The following is a 21,120-nucleotide window of genomic DNA, read 5'->3' as shown; positions in this document are numbered from 1 at the left end:
GATCCAAGTTCTCAACACAGACAACAGCCCATCTTCCACTCTAATGTCTGGATAGCATATCAGATGCACATCCATGAATGAACGAGAGTATCTTGTTGCCAAATTCCAGGCTCCTGGGGACAGCAGCCAAAAGTATCTCCTTGTAGGCCAAGGAGACGCCCAACCCAAGCATAAACGGCAAGCTCAGCCAATATATGCTGGTCCCGGACTTTGCGCCACCTGGCCGTGTCTAGAAAAGCATTAATTTGTGGTCCTTTCCACCGGTAAATATTGAGACGTATAACGTACCTTCTTAATCCAATGGGATTTGATTGGAAATAAACTCCTGTACCAGAAATAGGCTTGAGTCCAAGGATAAGCCATCGCATTCCAATTCTTCTCATTTATATACCACTTAACACAGAGTTAGATATACTGTAAGTCCCGTGAACACACGATGATGGAAGAGAAAGCAACTTACTGATTGACAACCAGCATTCCAAACTCGCTTTTGTAAGGCACCTTGAACCGCCTTGGAATACTCGTCTTCCGCAGTCGGAGAAAGCTCGACGGCGTCTGCTCGTTTATCGAAGACTGGCTTAAGGACACGGAGTGCGTAGTTGACGGAGCTTCAGTGTTATTAGTTGGTAATCAAGTCCGCGAATCAGTGCGCTTACTTTTCTGCAGCCATCAATGCCGAAGTATGGCCAGTCCCTGCGTTGGGCCCGAATAGCATGAAGAAGTTTGGGAAGCCACTCATGGCAGAGCTATTATAAGCTTCGGGCCCATCATATCTCTTCCAGTGGTCATTCAGGCTTCTATCGCGGCCCATGATGTCCATGAAGGGCGTGAATTGGTTTGTTTCGAAACCCGTTGCTAAGACAATGACGTCGGCAGGAATGACTCCGTCGGAAGTTCGCACGCCTTCTGGAACGATCTCAAGAATTTTGGCCGTTGTGAGATCAAGATTGGCACTGTGAAGGGATTCGAGATATCCGTCATTGAAAATTCGTCGCTAATAAAATCAATGTCAGTGTCTAGGTCTTGCAGCTTCATCGAGTCTAACGCACCTTGCATCCAACCTCGAAGTCCGGAATCAGGATATCGTTGTACTTGGCTGGCGCGGTATCTCTCATATATTTTTCGACCTCCCTTCTGCGCTTCTGTCGTAGCCTTGCGGCACGAGCTGTCATTGGAAACAGGCGAAAGCCATTCTCAGCCAGCAGGAAAATATGCAATCGATGGAGTTTCATTGCGAAAGGAACGTACTGGAAGATCCACTGCAAAACCTTGGGGTAGGTGAAATTGGTCGCAGGGAAGATCCAGTGTTGGGATCGAATAATCTGCGTCAAATGCTTCGTCTGCTTGACGAGAGCAGGTACAATCTGCGCTGCGGTGCCTACATTGACGTAAGGAAAATGAGAGAAGACCCCCGGTAAAGCAGTTTTAGTGCAGCTCACATCCATTTCCAATAACCACGACCCTCTTGCCCTTTAGACTGACGCTGTGGTCCCATTGCGCCGAATGGAACATGGCACCTTCGAATGATGAAGATCCAGGGAAATTGCACGATCGCGGCTGCGCAAAGTGACCTGTAGCGGAAAAAAGGACCTGGCATTCGTGTGCCCATTCTGCCCCAGTATCGACGTTCCGCAGCAACAGAAGCCATCGCGATGCATCTTCACGCCATATACACTGTTTGACCTCTGTGCAGAAATTCATTTTCTGTCTCAGTCCATAATCGGCAACAACGCCATCCTGATATGACTTGATCTCTTTCTGCGAGGGCATCAGCTTGCTCCAGCGAGCGTTCGGCGCAAATGAGAAGCTGTATAAGGCACTAGGCACATCGCATGCACAACCTACGAACAATCAGTATCGTCACGGCGGAAGCGGGTTGAGAAATAATCATTCTCGTACCGGGGTAGGTATTGATATGCCACGTTCCACCACAGTCGACCTGGCGCTCGAAGTATTGGATGTCCTCTAAGCCATACCATCTTTTCAGCGTGGCTCCCAGCGCAATGCCACTTGCTCCGGCCCCAATGCAAGCGACTTGGCTGTAAGAGGGAAGAGAGCTAGCGTGGATAGGACTTGCGTCTGGCATATTTGGGTAACCATCCGATCTGGTGATTGAAGATGCTTGTATTGAGTCCCATTGTTATATATTATCCAATCGCAAGCGTTTCGGGAGCCCAGAAGTGTAGAAAGTTGCCTCGGCAGTAGGGTTATACCTTCCAGTGATGATTATGTCTGGCTGCTTCGGACGAATATCGAACCGAACATACCCAACGGGAGCAATGTTATCCCGCCGCCCCGGCTGGGACCGTAGAAAGCATAATCCGCATAATTCGCATTATCACCGAGGACCGAGAACAATTTGCCTTCAGGGGCTGATAATCTAAGCCCAAATCGTCCGAGATTTGCCACATCCTGTATATCGAGCGGTAATTGTATGCATGTAGTTGCAATTACAGCTATAATTCCCTGCAACGTGCATTTCTGCATATCTCGGGTGCACGTCATCCTGCCTGACCGTTATGACAGTAATTCAAATATTGTTCGAGCTCGGTTGTATGGCTGCGGCGCTAGGTTGCATGTAGCCAGTGCATCAGATAACCCACACTGGGCGACTGAAAATCTGAGCCCACCGCAGGACTCGTAGATAGAGAATACGAAACGTTTCTGACCGATTTTCTAGGCCACCTAGCAGGCAGTGCCTGTCAAATATTGACTATGAAATACTCTTTACCAGCACCTTTCGCTTACCGATGTCCATAGTTTCAAGAAGGAACCTTGGAAACCTTCAGAAAAATCTCCTCCGTATGCTTCCACACCATATCACCAACACCCTTTTTCCGATACTCTTCGAGGAGCCTTCGATTGCCCACCTCAGACCCGTCCCAGTTCAGTATCATAGCATTCCTTTTGCCATCTCCAGTGGTACTCTTCGCAGACGTAGAGATCTCTCTACTCGTTGCCGCAAAAAGACTCCGCTCGCCGCTCTCCTTCTCCGACAACATCCACGGCCGACCTAGAAACATCACGGCCTTGACAATGCAGCCTACGAATCGGCCCGATTCGCGAGAGATCCCCGAATTCACAATCCCAGGATACGTGTGGATAAATATCGTCGACGGATACCGCGACGCAAACTCTTCGACCGTTAAGGATGTCATGGTTGTTGCGTGGATATCGCAATTCTCGACCCCGTAGTGGTTCTGCAGGTCGAGATCGTCTAGATATAGCTCTGTTTCGTGGCCACCGCCTAGAACGGATATAACCCGGGAGAGGTTACGACTACCCTCAGAACCAAGGATACAGCTGGCGCGGGTCAACTGCGGCATTAGGTTGTGGATGAAGCGCATGCGAGCGTAGTAATGGAGACTGAGCTTTTTGTCGAGGCCTTCCGCAGTGTCTGTATGTATGGCGAATTAGATTAGATTGTGAAGGTAACTATTTAAGGTCTAGGGACGACTCGATTCTCAGACCCACCTTCTCTACTACGGTTGAGCGTAAAAATACCGCAGCTGAGGAATAACACGTTGACATGGTTGACCTGGCTTCGAATCACGGCACATGTCGAGTCCACCTCCTTCAATAGCGATACGTCCGCTTTGAGAAATCTAATCTGGGAGCTCAGATTCAGCGACTTCAAGTCGTCAATGATCTCTGTTGCGCGAATCTCGTTGCGACCAACTAGATAGACTGTCGGAGATAAAGTATGGCGGACGAATTCACGCGCAGCGTAGAGTCCAATTCCACTCGTACCACCGACTGGAACATCAGCTACAGCGTCTCAAGAGGGGTTGAACGCACCAAATACAGCAACGAGTCCCGTGCCGAGATCTTCTAAATTGCTGTTGTGAGCGCGGACAGCTTCAAGGGATACCATATTCTCTGGACTCTCGGTGTTTGGTGTATGAGATACTACAGGTTGACTGATATTCACCAGTCCGGCCACGGTGATAGCTTCATGTGAAGTAGGCTTGGTTAAAGCATTGCAAGAAGATTAAAGTTCTGCAGTGGCATTACATTACTGATGAATTTAGTTCCGGCTTGACAAGCCCCATGGATACCGGTAGTGGGTCTGTGGGCGGAGAGATTGTTCGCCCGACTGCTCTTCACCCCTAAGTAGGTGGACCAACTAGTTCTATTGCAATCACCTGCATTTCTCGGATCTCTATCTCGGTACAAGATGCTTACTGTTCCCATGTGGTGGGCGTAGGTACGTAGTATGGACGATAAATCTAGCCATCCGAACCTGATACAGACATTCTACTCTATTCCCCCCCCCCCACCTAAACCAAGGAAACAAAGAACAAACCTCCCACCGCAATGGCATTCGAATCCCTCGCATTCCACACCAAACTACGCATCCTTCGATGGCTAACTCGACTTCTAGCCTGGCTAGATCGCAAAAGACATCCAGTTTCAACAATTACCCCGACCTCCCAAATATCCATCCCCTCCACCCTGTCCGCCTCCCCGGGCAATTTCGACCTACACATCTACCACCCTCCCGGATACAACCAGTCCTCCACGGAGAAAGGAGAAGCCCCCTACCCTGTAGTGATCGTACTACACGGAGGCGGATGGTGCGTAGGCCACGCGCGCCATGACGAACGCTTCATCGAGACAGTCACGCAGCGCGGTAGAGCCGTCGTGGTAGCTGTCAACTACCGCCTCGCGCCAGAGCACGCCTACCCGGTACCTTTACTTGATTGCGTGGACGCCATGCTCTACATCTGGAAGAATGCTACAGCAATGGGAGTCGACAAACACCGCACGTTCATCACGGGGTTCAGCGTCGGTGGGCAGATGGCGTTCGCGTCTCAATACTGGCTTGCGCAGGCTCTCGCCCAGCATGAACATCCGCAGATTGATCGCGCCTCGCTAGGCACTGTCAAAGCCATAACAGCATTCTACCCGCCTATGGACCTCACGAAAACCCGTGCTCAGCGCGCAGCATCGAACCCGGCATTTATGGCTTTGAAAAAGAAACCCGCCTCCTCGTCCAAATTGATAGGCGATATCTTTGACCGCGCGTATTTCTGGAACTTGCCCGATACAATCGATAAAAGCCAGATCTGGATTTCGCCAGGACTAGCCCCGTTGGAGATGATGAGCAGGGCGTTGCCGAATCACATATATGTCAAACTTGCTGGCTTAGACCCCTTGTTGGCGGAAGGGAAAGCGGCGGCTGCTCAATTCGAAGCCGCGGGAAAGCATGTTGAGTGTGAAGTGGTCGAGAATGTGCCGCACTATTGGGACCATTTGGGTAAGACGGAGCATGAGAAAACGCTTCGGTCAAGAGTCTATGAGAAGGCAGCGGACGAGATGGAGGAGGTGTTAAGAAATGTGAATAAACTGTAGGTAGGTTTTTCCTACTGGTTGGGTGGTTTTGTTGGACTTTTGCTTGCCTTTTTGATCACAAATTTTACTTGACGCGTATACTTACTACAGATGCGATAAATCGCCTATAATCTCTAAGCAGAGCAATTGCTCTTTAGTATTCTAGAACGTTATAGACAAGGCAAATCGGGGCGATGCATGCTTCAAAATCTGTCAGTTTTAATCAATCGCGATCAAGTAAATGGTTTCGGGTTGTAGGTCGCCGTGTGCGAGATTAAGCGAATCTAGAAAAGCAACGGCTTGAGCGAGGTCGTTCATCCATGTCTTTCGTAGGAGTAGTGAGGGTCAAGTTTCTCCATTTTTGTTACTACACCTGTCTGCTGGTCGCGAGTATGATTGCGTTGTATTCTCGAACAGTGAGTTACATCTGATGACAGACACGGCCTGCTGGGTGGGCTAGAGAATCGGGTGAAAATGCTTGTATTCGGAAACGAATTTCCTGGGATCAATACCTATGACTAAGAAAAGGGTCCAACGTAACTTAACCTCCGCTTCCGTCGGGCAGATTAAAACGCCGACTCAAATAAGCTTTCGGCACGATTGGCTGATGCACCGCCACTTCCTGACTTACTTAACAGGCATTCCATTCCTTAACACGTTTGGACTCAAAGCAATTCGCTCTCCTGCTACCAACCAAGATGCGTTCTGTCTACATTACAGAACATACGGCGCCCGGCCAATACCAGCTGGGCGATGTGCCCTCGCTGGTCGTGGAGAAGCCCACCGACATCTTGATCAAGGTTCATGCCGCCAGCATCAACCCGATAGATGTGAAGAAAGCCTCGGGGGCAACGAAAATGGTTCTGAAGGATAGGTACGAACTTAATCGCCATGACAATTTTTCTGGTCTAACTTCTATGAGCAGCTTTCCGTATAAAATTGGCTACGACTGTGCCGGCACGGTGGTCAACATTGGATCTCAGGTAACACGGTTTCAGGCCGGTGACGAGGTCTTCGTGCGATTACCAGAATGCCACCGCGGATCATGGAGCGAGCTCGCCCGATCGACTGAAGACTTTGTCGCATTGAAGCCGAAGAATTTGTCTATGGAAGACGCCGCGTCAGTTCCATTAGCGGCCATGACATCCCTGCAGGCGCTGCGTGGCTACGAAGGCGATCTCGCGGGTAAGACGGTTTTCATACCCGCTGGTCGTAAGGTCCCTATTCGGTTATCACAGGCTAAATACTTAATTAACCTTGACACAGTTGGTGGAACTGGCATTTTCGCATGCCAGCTCGCAAAAAATATCTTCAAAGCCGGCAAGGTGATTACTACGGTTTCCACCCAGAAGGTTCCCAAGGTGAAAGAGCTGTTGGGAGAGGGGATAGTAGACGAGAGTAAGTAGACACTGACCCTGGTCTGATTGATATTACCAGAAGACTCACAAATGTTTTCAGTCATTGACTACAGAAAGTCCGATCCTAAGGAAGTCATCCCCAAGGGATCTGTCGATTTCATCTTCGACACGACGGGTAGTGCAATGGAATATCTGAGTCTAGTTCGACCGAAAGGAGCCATTATTACAGTCTCTATATTGACCTCTGGAGACGTTCTTCAAAATTCAAGCGTTATGCGCCGGTCGCCCGACAAGAACGATAAAGCAACAGTCCCCTTCCCTCTCCGGATTGCACTGAACGTGATGGATCGAATCCGAGTAGCTCGTGCATCTCGTTATGGGGTCAAATACGCATCCATCTTCTTGGAACCAAATGCGGCTGATTTAAATTCAATTCGGGGATGGGTGGAGGCCGGGAAGTTGAAAACGGTTGTGGGAACGAAAGCAAGTTTTAATGATATTAAGGCAGTCCGGGATGCTTGTCAAGTAGTGTATGATGGGAAGGGAGGCGTTGGCAAGTCTGTGATTGTGTTTGATTAATATAATTTCGCTGTATAATTAGGAAGTTCTTCTGTCAGGCTAATTCTACTACAATTTTTTGAAATTCTTGCAGGATCTCATTGGGACACCAGCTAATTACATTTCATAAAGTCAATTGACGCATACCAAAATACAAGGATACCCACCCTGTGTAGAAGAATAAGAAGAAAATTTGCTCCCTTCTTCAGGTAGTATAGAACGACAATGTGTGCTCAATCCGCTCTATTGCCATTGCACAAATACGGCCATAATTTCATGAAATAAAAAAGATATAAAGACCGAGCAAAACTGCCATGCGGAAAGAAGGAGTAGCATGGGAAAAATAGGGTTCAGCTAATGATGCAGTTCAGTCTCCACTTATGGCGCCATCGAACTTTGTGGCGGATGGATTGTTGGTCCGATGTCCGTGATAAATTGATAACTGACAAGCCTTGGGTGGGTCCGCACTCCAAAGTGGATCTTCTCAGCATGAATCTCGTATTATCCGTCACAGCCATATGAGGTTTGGATAGGAACCCGAAAAGCAGAAGCAAATTGATAATCATGGCCGACGAATACCTCGGCAGTACCTTAGATCCTAGGCTTTCCAGTTTTCTTTCTCTCTCTAAGGTTCAGATCGAGAGAATCAATACCAACACTGACTATATTTTGGATCGCTTGCCTGGATGGGACGGGAAATCAATCCAATAAATATTGACAAAACATAGTTTTTCGAGGATGAGCACAGCTATCAAGGAACCCCTTAGGCTACCATGTGGGTTGGTTTTTCCTAATCGCTTAGTGAAGGTACCGCGGATGACCACTCTACGGATTCTATAGTAACTAATACCCTTGTCCAGGCTGCTATGGCCGAAGGACTAGCAGAAGGAAGCCACCTACCAGGCCCAAGGATATCTCGAGTCTACGGCGAATGGGCAAACGGCGGATGGGGTGCTCTTCTCACTGGTACAATTCAACGACCCCGAAATAATTCGGCTTAAAATCTAACACCATAGAAGGAAACGTACAGGTCGATGTTCGTCACCTAGGAGGCAACGGCGATCTAGCCACGAGTGAGTCTCATGAAAATGATCACCAGTCAATGGATACATGGAGGCGATACGCAGAAAGCTGTCAAAAGCACGGCACCCCTGCCATCGCTCAAATATGTCATCCAGGCCGGCAGTCACCGAGAGGGGCCGGAGAACGAGGCTTCTTCGAAAGAACGATAGCTCCAAGCGAAGTGCCACTTGATGTAGGAAGTGGTTGGGTCGCGAATGCTATCAGGGATCTTATTTTCGGGGTCCCAAAGGCAATGTCGCGCTCTGAAATAGACTGCGTGACTGCCCAGTTTGTAACATGTGCTCGCATTCTCGCTCATTGTGGCTTTTCTGGAATCGAGATTCACGCGGCGCATGGTTACCTTTTGTGTAAGCTTTACTTTCTTCAGTTTATGCTGGTATTATGAGCGTGCGTACACAGTTGACTGATACTGGATATAGCGCAATTTCTCTCACCCCGAGTAAGCATGATATACCCACGGATGAACTACAGTTTCCTTAATATGTGTGCTTACTCGAACAGAGCAACATCCGTCAAGATGAATATGGCGGCAGCGCAGAGCGGCGAGCGCGTATTGTCCTCGAGATCATCCAACAAATTCGAAATGCCGTTCCTGCAAACTTTTGCATCGGGATCAAGTTGAACTCCGCTGATCTTAACACATCAGAATGTGAAGACACAATGACTCAAATTCGTCTTTTCGCAGACGCCGGTATCGATTTCCTTGAAATATCTGGTGGATCATACGAAGACCCAACTGTACGCATCCACAGAATGATAAACAATAATCCAGTTCTAGAAAATATAGATCAACCCACTAATAGGGTTAACAAAAACAGATGATGGGCCGCGGTGTCCGCGACGAATCCAGCCGCGGCAAAAGCCAAAGTACCGAATCCCGCGAAGCCTTCTTCCTAGACTTTGCAAGACATACAAGAAAGCAGTTCCCAGACCTGATTCTCCTTCTCACTGGAGGATTCCGGACCCGGAAAGGAATCGAGGGCGCGCTGAACAGCGGCGCATGCGACCTGGTCGGCATCGGCCGTCCAGCAGTGCTGAAGCCAGATTTCCCGCGACTCATGATGGACGATATGTACACGGATCAAGAAGCGCGGGTGGTATTCTCCAAAGTGCAAGTTATTTTCTTGGTGAGCCTACTCAAGATGCGCATGTTAGGTGGAGGGGCAGAGACGGTAAGTTTACATCCGCCGATGGTTGATGGATTAGTGCTGATATAACAAAGCGGTATTTCCGGGACCAGATCCAGCGTATAGCTACGGGCTTACTTCCGTATGCGCCATGAGCTTTGATTCTTTTGCGTAAATAACTATCGGATGTATTTAAGCAATTAGAAATCACCTGTAAGTAAAGGGATAATTCTGACGCAGATACGGAGGATATAAAGATAGTTTATCAAGGCCCAATAAAGCTTCTCATCTAAGATGTTGAATATACTTGGGAACTCTCTCAAACTCAGGAAAATGGCAATTGTGTCGGGAGAGATAGCGTACCCCTCTTGGGACAAACGTCCGGGAAGGCATTTTTATACAGCTCCCAGCTTTTACAGTATTCTTTCAAAAACTTTAGCGCATCCTTTCAGATTGCAGGGGGGCCTTTCCGAAGGACACCACCGCCGCATAAAACAGCTTCATGCTGTTCTTTCGTAAGCACCCTGGACAAGATTAAACACCACTGACTGCTACTTGTAGAGGACCCCTCGACACGTTTCAAATCCTTAAAGGTCTCGTAGGCCGCGGTTCTCATGTTTCCTTGCTATTTTGAACGGAATTCCGGGCGCTGTCTAGGTCTCCTTCGAACACTTGTGAGAGTTCACATCGAACTAACACCTCTCCGACTAAGCTTATGTGATATATTTCAGTATAAAAGATACTAAATATGGAGTAACTAGCTAATAGCGTTATAGGGGAAAAGGCTATATAAAAATGATGCACCGAGCCAGCCTATTAGTAATAAATAATTATTTGAAGTATCCAACTGACGGTCAAATAGAGTGTTAAAACTAGAGTCTAGAGATATACCCATAATGTTATTATAATTATTGATAAGTATGATTAGGCTAGCTTAGTAAAAACATATCTTCTAAGCCATTTCTTGGTGTTCTGAACCTATCGTACTAAACCTGGAACCTGTCCGAACTGTATGCCCCGGGGATATGAACAGTTGGCCGAAGTGAACCACAACGAGAAAAATAGAAAATAAAAAAAAAGCCATGGGAAATGGATGCGTGCCTTCACAGCTTGTTATGAGAAGCAAGTAATTCTGGATATTGGATGGCCAAAAAACTAGAGTGACGCTGTCTGGGCACTTTTCCAAGACCGATAATGATCCAACAATGTCTGCTCTAGTGGTCTATACACAATATTCAAATCATTCACACTGGGACAATTATCAATGTTGAAGGAAATCCCGAGGTTGAGTCGCAGCCACTTCTGGCTGAATCCAAGTACTGGCCCAGACATGCGTACTAAGGTATTCGGGATTGTAGTCTTCGGAATCGTAAAGGACTGTGTAAATGACCGAATAATGCGAGCGAGCTCAACAAAACCATGTGTTGTCTTGTCGGCCAGAATATAGCGGCCATGAGAATCTGGATTCCGGGCCGCTCGAATATGCGCAGTTGCGACGTCTCGTACATCCGCAATTGCGAACCACAAATCAGGCACACCCAGAAAGAGCTGTCCGCGTAAGAGCTGATCCAGTAAAGCCAGACTGCCGGACTCGGAGGTGGGGGATAAGGATGGTCCCAGGACCAGCCCCGGGTTTATGGTGACTAGCTTCCAGCGCCGGGGCGTTGGCTGGGCTTCGTACAATTTCCAGGCCTCTTTTTCAGCGACCACTTTTGAATAAGAATAGGAGTTGTGGGTGACCGAGCTCGTCGTGTTAAAATAGTCCGCGGAGAGCGTCTTATTCTTCATTCCTAGCACATCGGCATTATCACCGAAGATGGCCGCGACAGACGAGGTCAAGACCACCAGGTTGACGGACTCGCATTTGTCGACTGCATCAAGCACATGCTGCGTTCCTTTCAGAGCCGGCTCAACAACCTCTTTCTGGCCGTCGCGAATCTTGTTCTCGATGAAAAACGGCGAGGCGATATGATACACCACCGAACATCCTTTCATTGGGGCTTCAAATGAACCAGTGACAAGCAAATCTGCTTCGAATAAATACAGCTTGCCCGGCCATCGCTCTTGCATGTCGAGGAGGTGTCCGATTTTCTTGTTATTCTTAGTACTGCGAACGGTTGCGTGGACCTGGTCGCCATTTTCAAGAAGTTGTTGGACAACGTGGCTGGCGATGAAGCCGCTCGCGCCCGTTACCATTGAAACGTTGCCTGTCATGTTGATGTGGATGGAATAAGGGGTATAACTTGCTTGGACTTTTAATCCTGTAACACGACAGGCAAAAAAGAATGCCAGTCGAACCACAGGAAAGACGGTTTCTTCTATCCTTAATACCACCATATGCAATCGCCTTTAAACGTTATGGCATATAAACCATGGCTCTAGTGGGTCGACCCATCTCATTGTCATTTTTGGATTTCGGCATTGCCACTTCCGGACAGCAGTGGAGACAGACACAGTCGGGGCCGGCTGGACAGTCACTCCGACAGCTAAAAAACTCTATTTACTGTGTGGCTTGCGAGCTTCGTATTACCTTCGATAAGGAGTGGCAAGATGCATTGTGGCGATCTTCATACTCTCTGTTCGGTAGAGGAAATTAAAATGCCTAAATACAGAGATATATAGTCGAACATGCAGCAGTCGACTCATACTTTCTATTCCGAGTAATATCAATCATAAACGCCCCAGACTTACAGAGCAGACCCCTATCAAAGGGTTCGACGTGAGTGTACTTGAGCCTTAGTTAATGAGCAGATGATCCTTTCCACCAAGATACTTCGGATAAAACATAGCAAAATCAAGTTTGCGATCTTTCGCGGAGACTCAACTGTTTACAGTGATGGATAGGGTAGCCTCGCAGGTACTACCGTAGTTCTCTGACGGCGCAGATTCATTCTAGCCTTTGGACTGGACAGTTGCGAGACAAGGAGCTAACATTACATTCCGTTTTAGGACAGATGCACCTGTTATACGAAACGCAAGGCTCTCCTCTACTAACCTAGGCGTCATACTGCGAGTCTAGACTAGGAACCAACCCTTTAGTTAGAACAGTGTCGTTCAAAGTACAAAGGGGCGGTATAGATGTGTGATAGGATAACCCAGCTATCAGGGCCTCGGGCACCGGAATAACGTATTACAATAGTTATAAGAATTATAAGATTATTTATAGAGATTCTATACTTTCCTGATACTTATAAGATGCTGATCTCTTTATAATAAACTATTAATTTCTCAAGAATTAATTTATCTTGTAAATATAGGATACCTTTATAATTATTAAAAAATTCATTATATTTAATAATTAATTTTTTATCTAGTTAACAGGTTTTTTATCTTGATAAGTAAAATTTATTACATTCTGATTTTTCTATTTTAATTATTTAAGGAAGATGCTACTCCTTAGAGATAATAAAAAAATATTTAGTAATTATATTAATCTTAAATTATTATTGAATATAATTCCTACTGCTGAGAAAATCTAATAGCTAGAAAATTATATTTAATTATTAAAATAAGCTACTAATTTATAAAGAAGAATAGTCTATCTCTAAAAAAAATAATTTTCTAGATAAAATATTTTCTAGGTATTATTTTTTTCAAATTAAAAAAGAATTAAAAAAAGATTAAATTTAAAAATATTTTTTATTTTATTCTAAACTTTTAATCTCTAGAAATATTAAAAATAAATTATTAATCTAAAATATATGTTTCAGAGAGCTTCTAAAAAATATTTATTAAAAAAATATAAGATTTTTATTATTATTAATTATATGGATCCTGTATAAACAGAAATAATATTATTTTATTAATAATAAAAATCTAGAAATAAGATAATTTCTTAAGTAATTATAATTTTAATTTAGAATATTATTACTCTTTAATCAGATATTATAATTTATTTTAAATAGACTTATTAGTAATATAATCAAGATTTAAGAAAGTTTTATACCTACTTTAATATTTTAAAATAATATTTTTTATTAAGTTGAGAAAGAAGGGGCTTTATTATATTTTATTAAATTATTATTTATTTTTAATTATTATATAAAAACATGTTCCTTATTTACCATAGAAATAGAATGAAATAATACAGAGAAATATAAATAAAATAATAATTAATCTAACAGTTATAAATTATATAAATATTTCTAAGATTATTTTAACTAATTAATTAAGTGTGATAGGATCTACTTGTCAGGATAGAAAGCCTGTTGACTAGGTAAGGAATCAGCTATTAAATACTATATATTTATCTGATAATAATAAAGATAGCCTATATCCATGAGATAAACTGATCCTTGAAAAATCAGTAACTTATTATATAAAAATTAATATCTTATAAGTATCAGGAAATTATAAAATCTCTATTAATAATCTTATAACTTTTATAGCTATTATAATATATTATTCTGATAACTTTTATTCGAGTAACTAGATTATTCTATTATAAATAATATTTTTCTTTACTAGGACGAGCCATCTGGCTCAAATATTAAAAATAATCTTATATATTTCTAATTCAAAATAGTAGAGATCTAATAGTAAAAAATAAAAGATTTATAAAATATATAATATAAAAAAAATCATATACCATTTCTATATAGTTTTATAAGTATTTAATTAAATTTATATAGATAGATTCCCTGTAGAGTGGTTAACGGCCAGGGTAGGATAGGTTAATGGAAAAATTTATACTTGCTGTCAGATTAATAGTTAGATATAAGATTTTCTTATACCTAACCACGGAACAGCTAAAAATAAGATAATTAATTATCTTGATTATTCTTAGTATTAAGATCTACTTACTATACTCTTTTAAATCTTAATATAAATAAAATATACTTAGATTAAAAATTATTTATTTTAATTATTTATATCTTTACTAATAACCAACATAAAATTAATTTTCTTAATTCTAAAAATAATTAGAAGAAAGAAAATAGTGTACTTTATTTATTTTTATTTATTTAATCTGATATTACCTTAGATGGTAATAATAATTAAATTTATAAAAAAAAATTATTTTTATTATATAAAATAATAATAAATATATATATTTATAATTTTATTTTTATTATATATTATTAATAAATTATTAATATCTTTTAAACTAATCTTCCAGGCTGGTAAATCTCTCTGAAAATTATTTTATATAATAATAAATAGATTTATTATTTTTTTATATATTTAAAATACTGTTTAAGTATTTATAATAAGTCTAAAAACTATAAATTATCTATATTATTTAATTATAATATTCCATGCAACTTTACTTATTTAATTTATTTAAAAATCTATATTTTCTATAATTTATTAATTATAAATATAAAGACTCAGGCAGTATTCTCTAAATAAAATCTATAAAAAACTTTTATAAACTTTATTAATAATATTATTATAATAATTATAAAATATCTTTATAGAATTTCTTCTTGTATTATTTAATAAAACCTAATTATTTATTATATTAGAAATATTTTATATAATATTTACTGGATGCTGCAAACTCTCATTTATAAATAAAATTAAAAAATATTTTTAATAAAAATTTATTATTATTAGATATTTTTAATATATATAAATGTAATAGATCATATTTATATTAATATATATTTAGAAATAAAATAATATTATACTAATTAAGCTTTTCTTTTTTTTATTTTCTTTAATTTCTTATATAAATAAATAACTTATTATAAATAAATTATAACCATTAAATCTATTCTCAGAAAATATTATTAAATTCTTTTTCTTTATCTTACAGATTTTTATAAATTATAATAATAGCTGGATAAAGAATAATTTTTTAATTTATATTATTTTTTTCTCTTTAAATTTTAATATTAAATATATTATAAAAAATCAGAAAATTATTTTATATCTAGCTTTCCTGGAAAAGACTCTTATCTTTTATAATTAATAGAAGATAATTATTTTTAGTTAAATTTATATATAAGACTAGAAGCTATTTTTTTACTTTAATTAAGAAAAGATAATAATAATATAAATTTATTTTTAAAAAAATATATTATTTTCTGATAGTATTTTTTATATTTTTTATATTATATATTTATATATTCTACAGCATCCAGCAGTTAATCACTCCGGGACTAGTTCTATGAATTATTATTTTTATAAAAACTATAAAAAATAAATATTTTAGTATATCTCTAAATAAATTATTAAATAGATATTAGAGAAAGAATTATTATAAATATATAATTATTAATAATATTTCTATGAGTAGACCTTCTAGTAGATTATTATTATTAATATTTATTATATTATTTTTAGATTTCCACTGTTTATGATAAAAATGTGATAGAATAACCCAGCTGACAGAGCCATGGACATCAGAATAATATATTAAGGCAATTATAAGAGTCATGAGGTTATTAATAGTGGTTCTGCATCTTATTAATATTTATAAAATACTGATTCTCTTATAGGAGACTACTGATCCTTCAAGAATTAGTTTATCCTGTGGATATAGACTATCTTTATTATTATTAAATAAATCTATTATATTTAGTAATTAATTTCTTATCTATTTAACAGGTCTTCTACTCTAATAAGTAGATTTTATTATATTTTAATTTTTTTTATTTTAATTACTTAAGGAAGATGCCACCCCTTAAAAACAGTAAAGAATAAAAGATATTTAATAATAATATTAGTCTAGAATTATTATTAAATACTATTCCTATTACTAAGAAGATTTAATAATTAAAAAATTATATTTATTAATTAAAACAAGCTATTAATTTATAAAAGAAAATAATTTCTTTTTAAAGAAATAGTTCTCTGAATAAGATCTTTTTTAGATATTATTAATTTTTTTCTAAATTAGAAAAAGATAAAAAAAAGATTAAATTTAAAGATATCTTCTGCTTTGCTTTAAATTTTAATCTTTAAAAATATTAAGAATAAATTACTGATTTAGAATATATATTTTAAGAAGCTTTTATAAAATATTTATCTAAAAAGTATAAGATACTTATTATTATCAGTTATATAGATCCTGCATAGAAATAAAAATAGTATTATTTTATTAATAATAAAAATCTAGAAGTAAGATAATTTTTTAAGAAATTATAATCTTAATTTAAAAATTTGTGATAGGATCTACTTGTCAGGGTAGAAAGCCTGTTGACTAGGTAAGGAATCTACTATAAAATATAATAGATTAATCTAATAAAGATAAAGGTAGCCTATATCTATAAAATAGACTAATCCTTAGAAAATTAGTAGTCTCTTACAGGGGAATTAGCATTTTATAAATATTAATAAGATATAGAACTATTATTAATAATCTTATAACTTTTATAATTATCTTAATATATTATTTTAATGCCCAAGGCTCTGACAGTTAGATTATTCTATTATAAATAATACTTTTTTTTACTGGGACAAGCTATCTAGCTTAAGTATTAGGGATAATCTTATATATTTCTAATTTAAAATAATAATAAATTTATAGTAGAGAGTAGGAACACCAGAGATATATAATTAGAATAATATTATATAAAAATTCTATATAATATTATTACTATTATATATATTTATTATTATTAAATAGTTTACAAGAATATAGAGTTTTTATAATATATTAAAATATAAATATAATACTTTTATTATATATATATTTTTTTATACCTTTTTTTTCTTAATATTTAAGTATACAGTCTTCTTTGCTGTCTTTTCTGTTTTTTAATTATATTTAATTATTTATCCTGTATTATCTTTATTATCTTATTATTAGATATTAGTCTTATTCTTAAATACTTTATAATAATTAAGAAAAAAGAGTATTTTATATAGAATATTCTTATTAAAGCCTGTTATAACTTCTGTATATACTGTTTAAAATATATTAATTATAATTTTAATTTCAAGAAGAATATTTTATATAATATTAATTATTTATTAGATATAAAGGTATCTGTCCTGTACTACTTTTATTCTAAAAAAAGAAAGACTTGTAATCCAGTAGATTTTATATATTTTATATTATAAATATATAATTTATTAACACTTGTTAAGCTTATAATTAATATTTTAGAAAATATTTATAATCTTATTAAGATGATTAAATAGACCACTGTTATCTTAGAAAACAAATATTAAAATAATAATATAAAACAAATTATTTATAAAAAAGTCTATATTCTTATAAAGATATTTAATAATATTGAAGATATCTATACTTATAAATTTTTATTAAAAAGTACTAAAATTATAAAATATATAAATTCTTGTTATAATCCAAGAAATAAGATCTTTATAATTTTATTATTAATATTTTAATAGAAGTTTATTACTGAGTATATTAAATTTATTAAAATTTATTATACTTTATTAGCCCGGTCAATTCTCTATTCTAATTTTTATATTTTTTCTGAGAATTATTATATTTATAAAATAAAAATACTGTTGTATTTATTACCAGATAATTTTAAATATATAAATTAGATTTCTGCTCTGCAGAACTTTCTTAATTCTATAAAAATTATAATATCTATTCAGTACCCGGATATTAATAATTTAGAGAAAATTTTAGATAATAAAAATAATATTAATAAATTATTAATTAATTCTTATATTCTCCTTCTTGAGTTAATTTTTCCGGTTAATATCTTTAAATTATAAAAAAAATCTAATTATTATTATTATTTAGTTTATAAATAAGTAATAAATATAATTAAATATATTTAAATATCCCCTGCCGCCTTGTAGCAGGATGATTTATATTTATTAATATATTTAATTTATAATAATAAAATTAATAAATAATATTAATAGATTGATATTCTCCTGACTTATTTTTAGAGAATATAAGATAATTTATTAATAATTATTCTTTATTTCTTTGATATATTATATTTCTTATAAAATTTCTAATATTACTATATAGCTTCAGGTACATTTTCTATATTTTTACTAGAAATTTATTAATTATATTTACTTAGCTATTTTTTTTATTTAATCAGGTAGTAGTCCTGGCCATTATAATATTAATAATTCTTAATTTTCTTAATTTCTTATTTATCTTTATTATCTAGCTCTGGCATCAGAAGCAGTTCTTTATATTTTTATCTAGTATTTTATAGTTTTAATAGAGAAATATAAAATATATTATAGATTTATTTATATTTCTCAGGTAAATATAAGTGATATACTTAGAATCTGATATATTTAAAAATCCAAAAAAGTTTTATAAACTTTGGAACTAACTTTCTTAATTCTTTAAATCATAAATTCTAGATTAATAACTTAACTAGATTCTTTTCTTTAAATAAAAATAGTCTTTTATATTTATTATAATATTTTTTTTATTTTTTTATAGCTATTCGCTATATCTTCTATAACTATTCTTTTATTTTTTTAAATTTTTTAATCTTATCCTGTACAGCTGGAACCTCTTACTATTAAGAATTATTTTTAATCCTGATATAAAAGTCCGGGAAGTAACTATATAAAATATAATAAAAAAAGATATCTATAATCTATTATTTATATTATTATAAGTAAATTAAACAGTTAACAGTATTACTGGCTAGTTAGAGTTAAACTAGTTAAAGTAATATTAAAAATAATACTCAAGAATTTAGTTTATCCATTCTATTTAGTTATTAATTTAAAAATAAAATATAGTTAATAATTTTAAGATTATATAATTATTATATACCAGACAAGACCAGAATTTACTTATAAAAATTAATTCTTAATTAAATATAATACCTGATAGTAATTTAAAGATTAATTTTACTTATTTATAAAATAATTCTGCAAGGTCTGGAGCAGTTATTATAAATAAAATAATAAAGAAAAAACAATATTTCAAGAATTAATTAATAATAATAAGAATAGTATTAATAGTTTTTTTATATTAAATAATCAGAGACAGTCTTATAATAAAATCTATTACTAATTTATTAAAGAAATAAGATAAAATTAATAGAAATTCAAGAATATTATATAATTAATATTTTAAAGTAATATTATTTTAATATATTAAATAAGTTCAGATATATTCAGCTATATTATAATATAATTTATTCTAATAAAATTTTTTATATAATAATATTTCTATTCTTATCTTTTTAAAGTATCCTATTAATAGATTATTATAATATAAATAGATAAGTACCTGGTATAATATCTTAGAGAAAGAAATATAATAACAGTCTTTAAAATATAAATAATTAATAATCTTTATTATCTAATATTTTTAATCTGGTTATTTTTATTAAACAGCAGCTTTTTATTATTATATCTCTGGATCTTTATTCTGTAAATATAAGATTATTTCTTATAATTCAAGATTATTATTCTTTAAGTATAAAATTTCTGTAATATATACTTGTATTACTATAAATTAAAAAATAAATATTATTTTAAATAAACTTTTTTAGATAATTCAGTCAGCTATCTCTATATTAACTTAATTATTAAGATTCTTTAAACTTAATATAATACAAATATTAAATCCAGGATAATCCTATATATCTTAAAATTCAAACTAGAATTTCTCTTTAACTAAATCTTTTATTATCAGAGATAAAATACCTATAAATTATTCTTAAATTAAAATTAATAATTCTTCTTAGAGTGGGTATACCTGACTGTTATACCTGACTATTAATCTGACTATTAACCAGCAGTCAGATTAAAATATAAAAATCTTTTTAATCATTTAATTAAGATTAGATTATGGTTAAGAGATTATCTTAATAATTATTAATCTTTTTTAATTATAGATTAAAAAAATTAGATATAATAGATAAATTAATAATTATAGATTAATTTATAATTTTTATATATTTCTTACAATACTATTACACTAAGAATAAGATTATATAAAATACTGTATTTATGAGGTATTATAAATAATATATTATTTATTAATTATATCTGATATTATCAGCTAGTAAAAGTAATAAGATAAATTTTATATTAGACTTTTATAGAAAATCCTAGCTTTTAGAAAAAAAGATATTATTATATCTATACTAGCTTTAGAATGTGACGGCAAGTGACATCTCAGGATCATATGACTTCTGTTTTATTTATTTTATTTATCTGTCTTGCATGGCTTGTTTATCTTTATATAATTATATATTCTTTCTAAGCTTCTTTCTTTCTTTTCTCATACTAGAAATTCTTGTTAGATAATATTAAATTTAATTATTTAATTAATTTCTATATAATTTCTAGTATTACTTTATCTTTTATTTTTTAAATTAATATTATATACTACCAGCTACCTAGCTTAATAACTAATATTACTTTTTATATATATTTAGTAATGTTAAATATAGCTAAGATAAAATAATTTAACTAAAATCTAAATTAAAATAATTAATAAGAATATTTATAATAACTAGAGAAAGTTATATTAAATTAGTACTAAGTACTGTAAATTCTTGATAATATCTGATAACTTTATTAAAAGAAGAGTTTAATAATAAAAAAAATATTATTTATAACCAGTTTTATAAATTATATATAAAGAATTTTAATAAAATCTTTGATATGATTCTCTATATTATAAAAAAAGTAGAAATAAAAATATATAAAATTATTTACTAGTAGAACAAGTTTAATAATAACTATAATAAAATAATATATAAATATAATTTATATATTATCTAGCTTTTTTA

General features: G+C 35.2%; 6 protein-coding genes across 6 annotated transcripts; 3 read left to right on the top strand and 3 right to left on the bottom strand.

The window, feature by feature from the left end:
• Positions 1-40: 40 nt before the first annotated feature.
• BO79DRAFT_278189 (flavin-containing monooxygenase) lies at positions 41-2,086 on the bottom strand (the record flags this gene model as incomplete). Its single annotated transcript, XM_025687874.1, has 7 exons — positions 41-229; positions 289-393; positions 461-608; positions 657-994; positions 1,050-1,378; positions 1,440-1,841; positions 1,900-2,086. 7 exons carry the CDS (start codon positions 2,084-2,086, stop codon positions 41-43), a joined length of 1,698 nt encoding a protein of 565 aa, XP_025542558.1.
• A 676-nt stretch (positions 2,087-2,762) lies between these two features.
• Positions 2,763-4,052, bottom strand: BO79DRAFT_225556 (uncharacterized protein; the record flags this gene model as incomplete). Its single annotated transcript, XM_025683737.1, has 4 exons — positions 2,763-3,397; positions 3,475-3,768; positions 3,799-3,967; positions 4,020-4,052. The coding sequence occupies 4 exons, from the start codon at positions 4,050-4,052 to the stop codon at positions 2,763-2,765; spliced, it is 1,131 nt and encodes a 376-aa protein (XP_025542557.1).
• A 265-nt stretch (positions 4,053-4,317) lies between these two features.
• Positions 4,318-5,355, top strand: BO79DRAFT_140580 (alpha/beta-hydrolase; the record flags this gene model as incomplete). The annotated part of the gene is made up of 1 exon (XM_025678226.1): positions 4,318-5,355. The coding sequence occupies one exon, from the start codon at positions 4,318-4,320 to the stop codon at positions 5,353-5,355; it is 1,038 nt and encodes a 345-aa protein (XP_025542556.1).
• A 677-nt stretch (positions 5,356-6,032) lies between these two features.
• BO79DRAFT_167744 (NADP-dependent oxidoreductase) lies at positions 6,033-7,271 on the top strand (the record flags this gene model as incomplete). The annotated part of the gene is made up of 4 exons (XM_025679391.1): positions 6,033-6,208; positions 6,260-6,546; positions 6,601-6,732; positions 6,793-7,271. The coding sequence occupies 4 exons, from the start codon at positions 6,033-6,035 to the stop codon at positions 7,269-7,271; spliced, it is 1,074 nt and encodes a 357-aa protein (XP_025542555.1).
• A 543-nt stretch (positions 7,272-7,814) lies between these two features.
• On the top strand, positions 7,815-9,615 carry BO79DRAFT_278175 (NADH:flavin oxidoreductase/NADH oxidase family protein; the record flags this gene model as incomplete). The annotated part of the gene is made up of 7 exons (XM_025687873.1): positions 7,815-7,880; positions 8,007-8,057; positions 8,111-8,216; positions 8,270-8,709; positions 8,835-9,071; positions 9,152-9,505; positions 9,574-9,615. The coding sequence occupies 7 exons, from the start codon at positions 7,815-7,817 to the stop codon at positions 9,613-9,615; spliced, it is 1,296 nt and encodes a 431-aa protein (XP_025542554.1).
• An 814-nt stretch (positions 9,616-10,429) lies between these two features.
• On the bottom strand, positions 10,430-11,771 carry BO79DRAFT_235748 (NAD(P)-binding protein). Its single transcript, XM_025684510.1, has one exon. It carries the CDS (start codon positions 11,672-11,674, stop codon positions 10,616-10,618), a length of 1,059 nt encoding a protein of 352 aa, XP_025542553.1. The 5' UTR covers positions 11,675-11,771; the 3' UTR covers positions 10,430-10,615.
• Between the last annotated feature and the right edge of the window lie 9,349 nt (positions 11,772-21,120).

The sequence above is a fragment of the Aspergillus costaricaensis genome (genome assembly GCF_003184835.1).
Source record: "Aspergillus costaricaensis CBS 115574 unplaced genomic scaffold BO79scaffold_6, whole genome shotgun sequence".
In the NCBI taxonomy this organism is placed as follows: Eukaryota; Fungi; Ascomycota; class Eurotiomycetes; order Eurotiales; family Aspergillaceae; genus Aspergillus; species Aspergillus costaricensis.
Note: the sequence above shows the minus strand (reverse complement) of the source record. Positions and strands in the feature narration are given on the sequence as shown.

Excerpts from the sequence above, each read along its gene's own strand:
- BO79DRAFT_235748 (XM_025684510.1), bottom strand. The coding sequence starts at position 11,674 with ATGACAGGCAACGTTTCAATGGTAACGGGCGCGAGCGGCTTCATCGCC.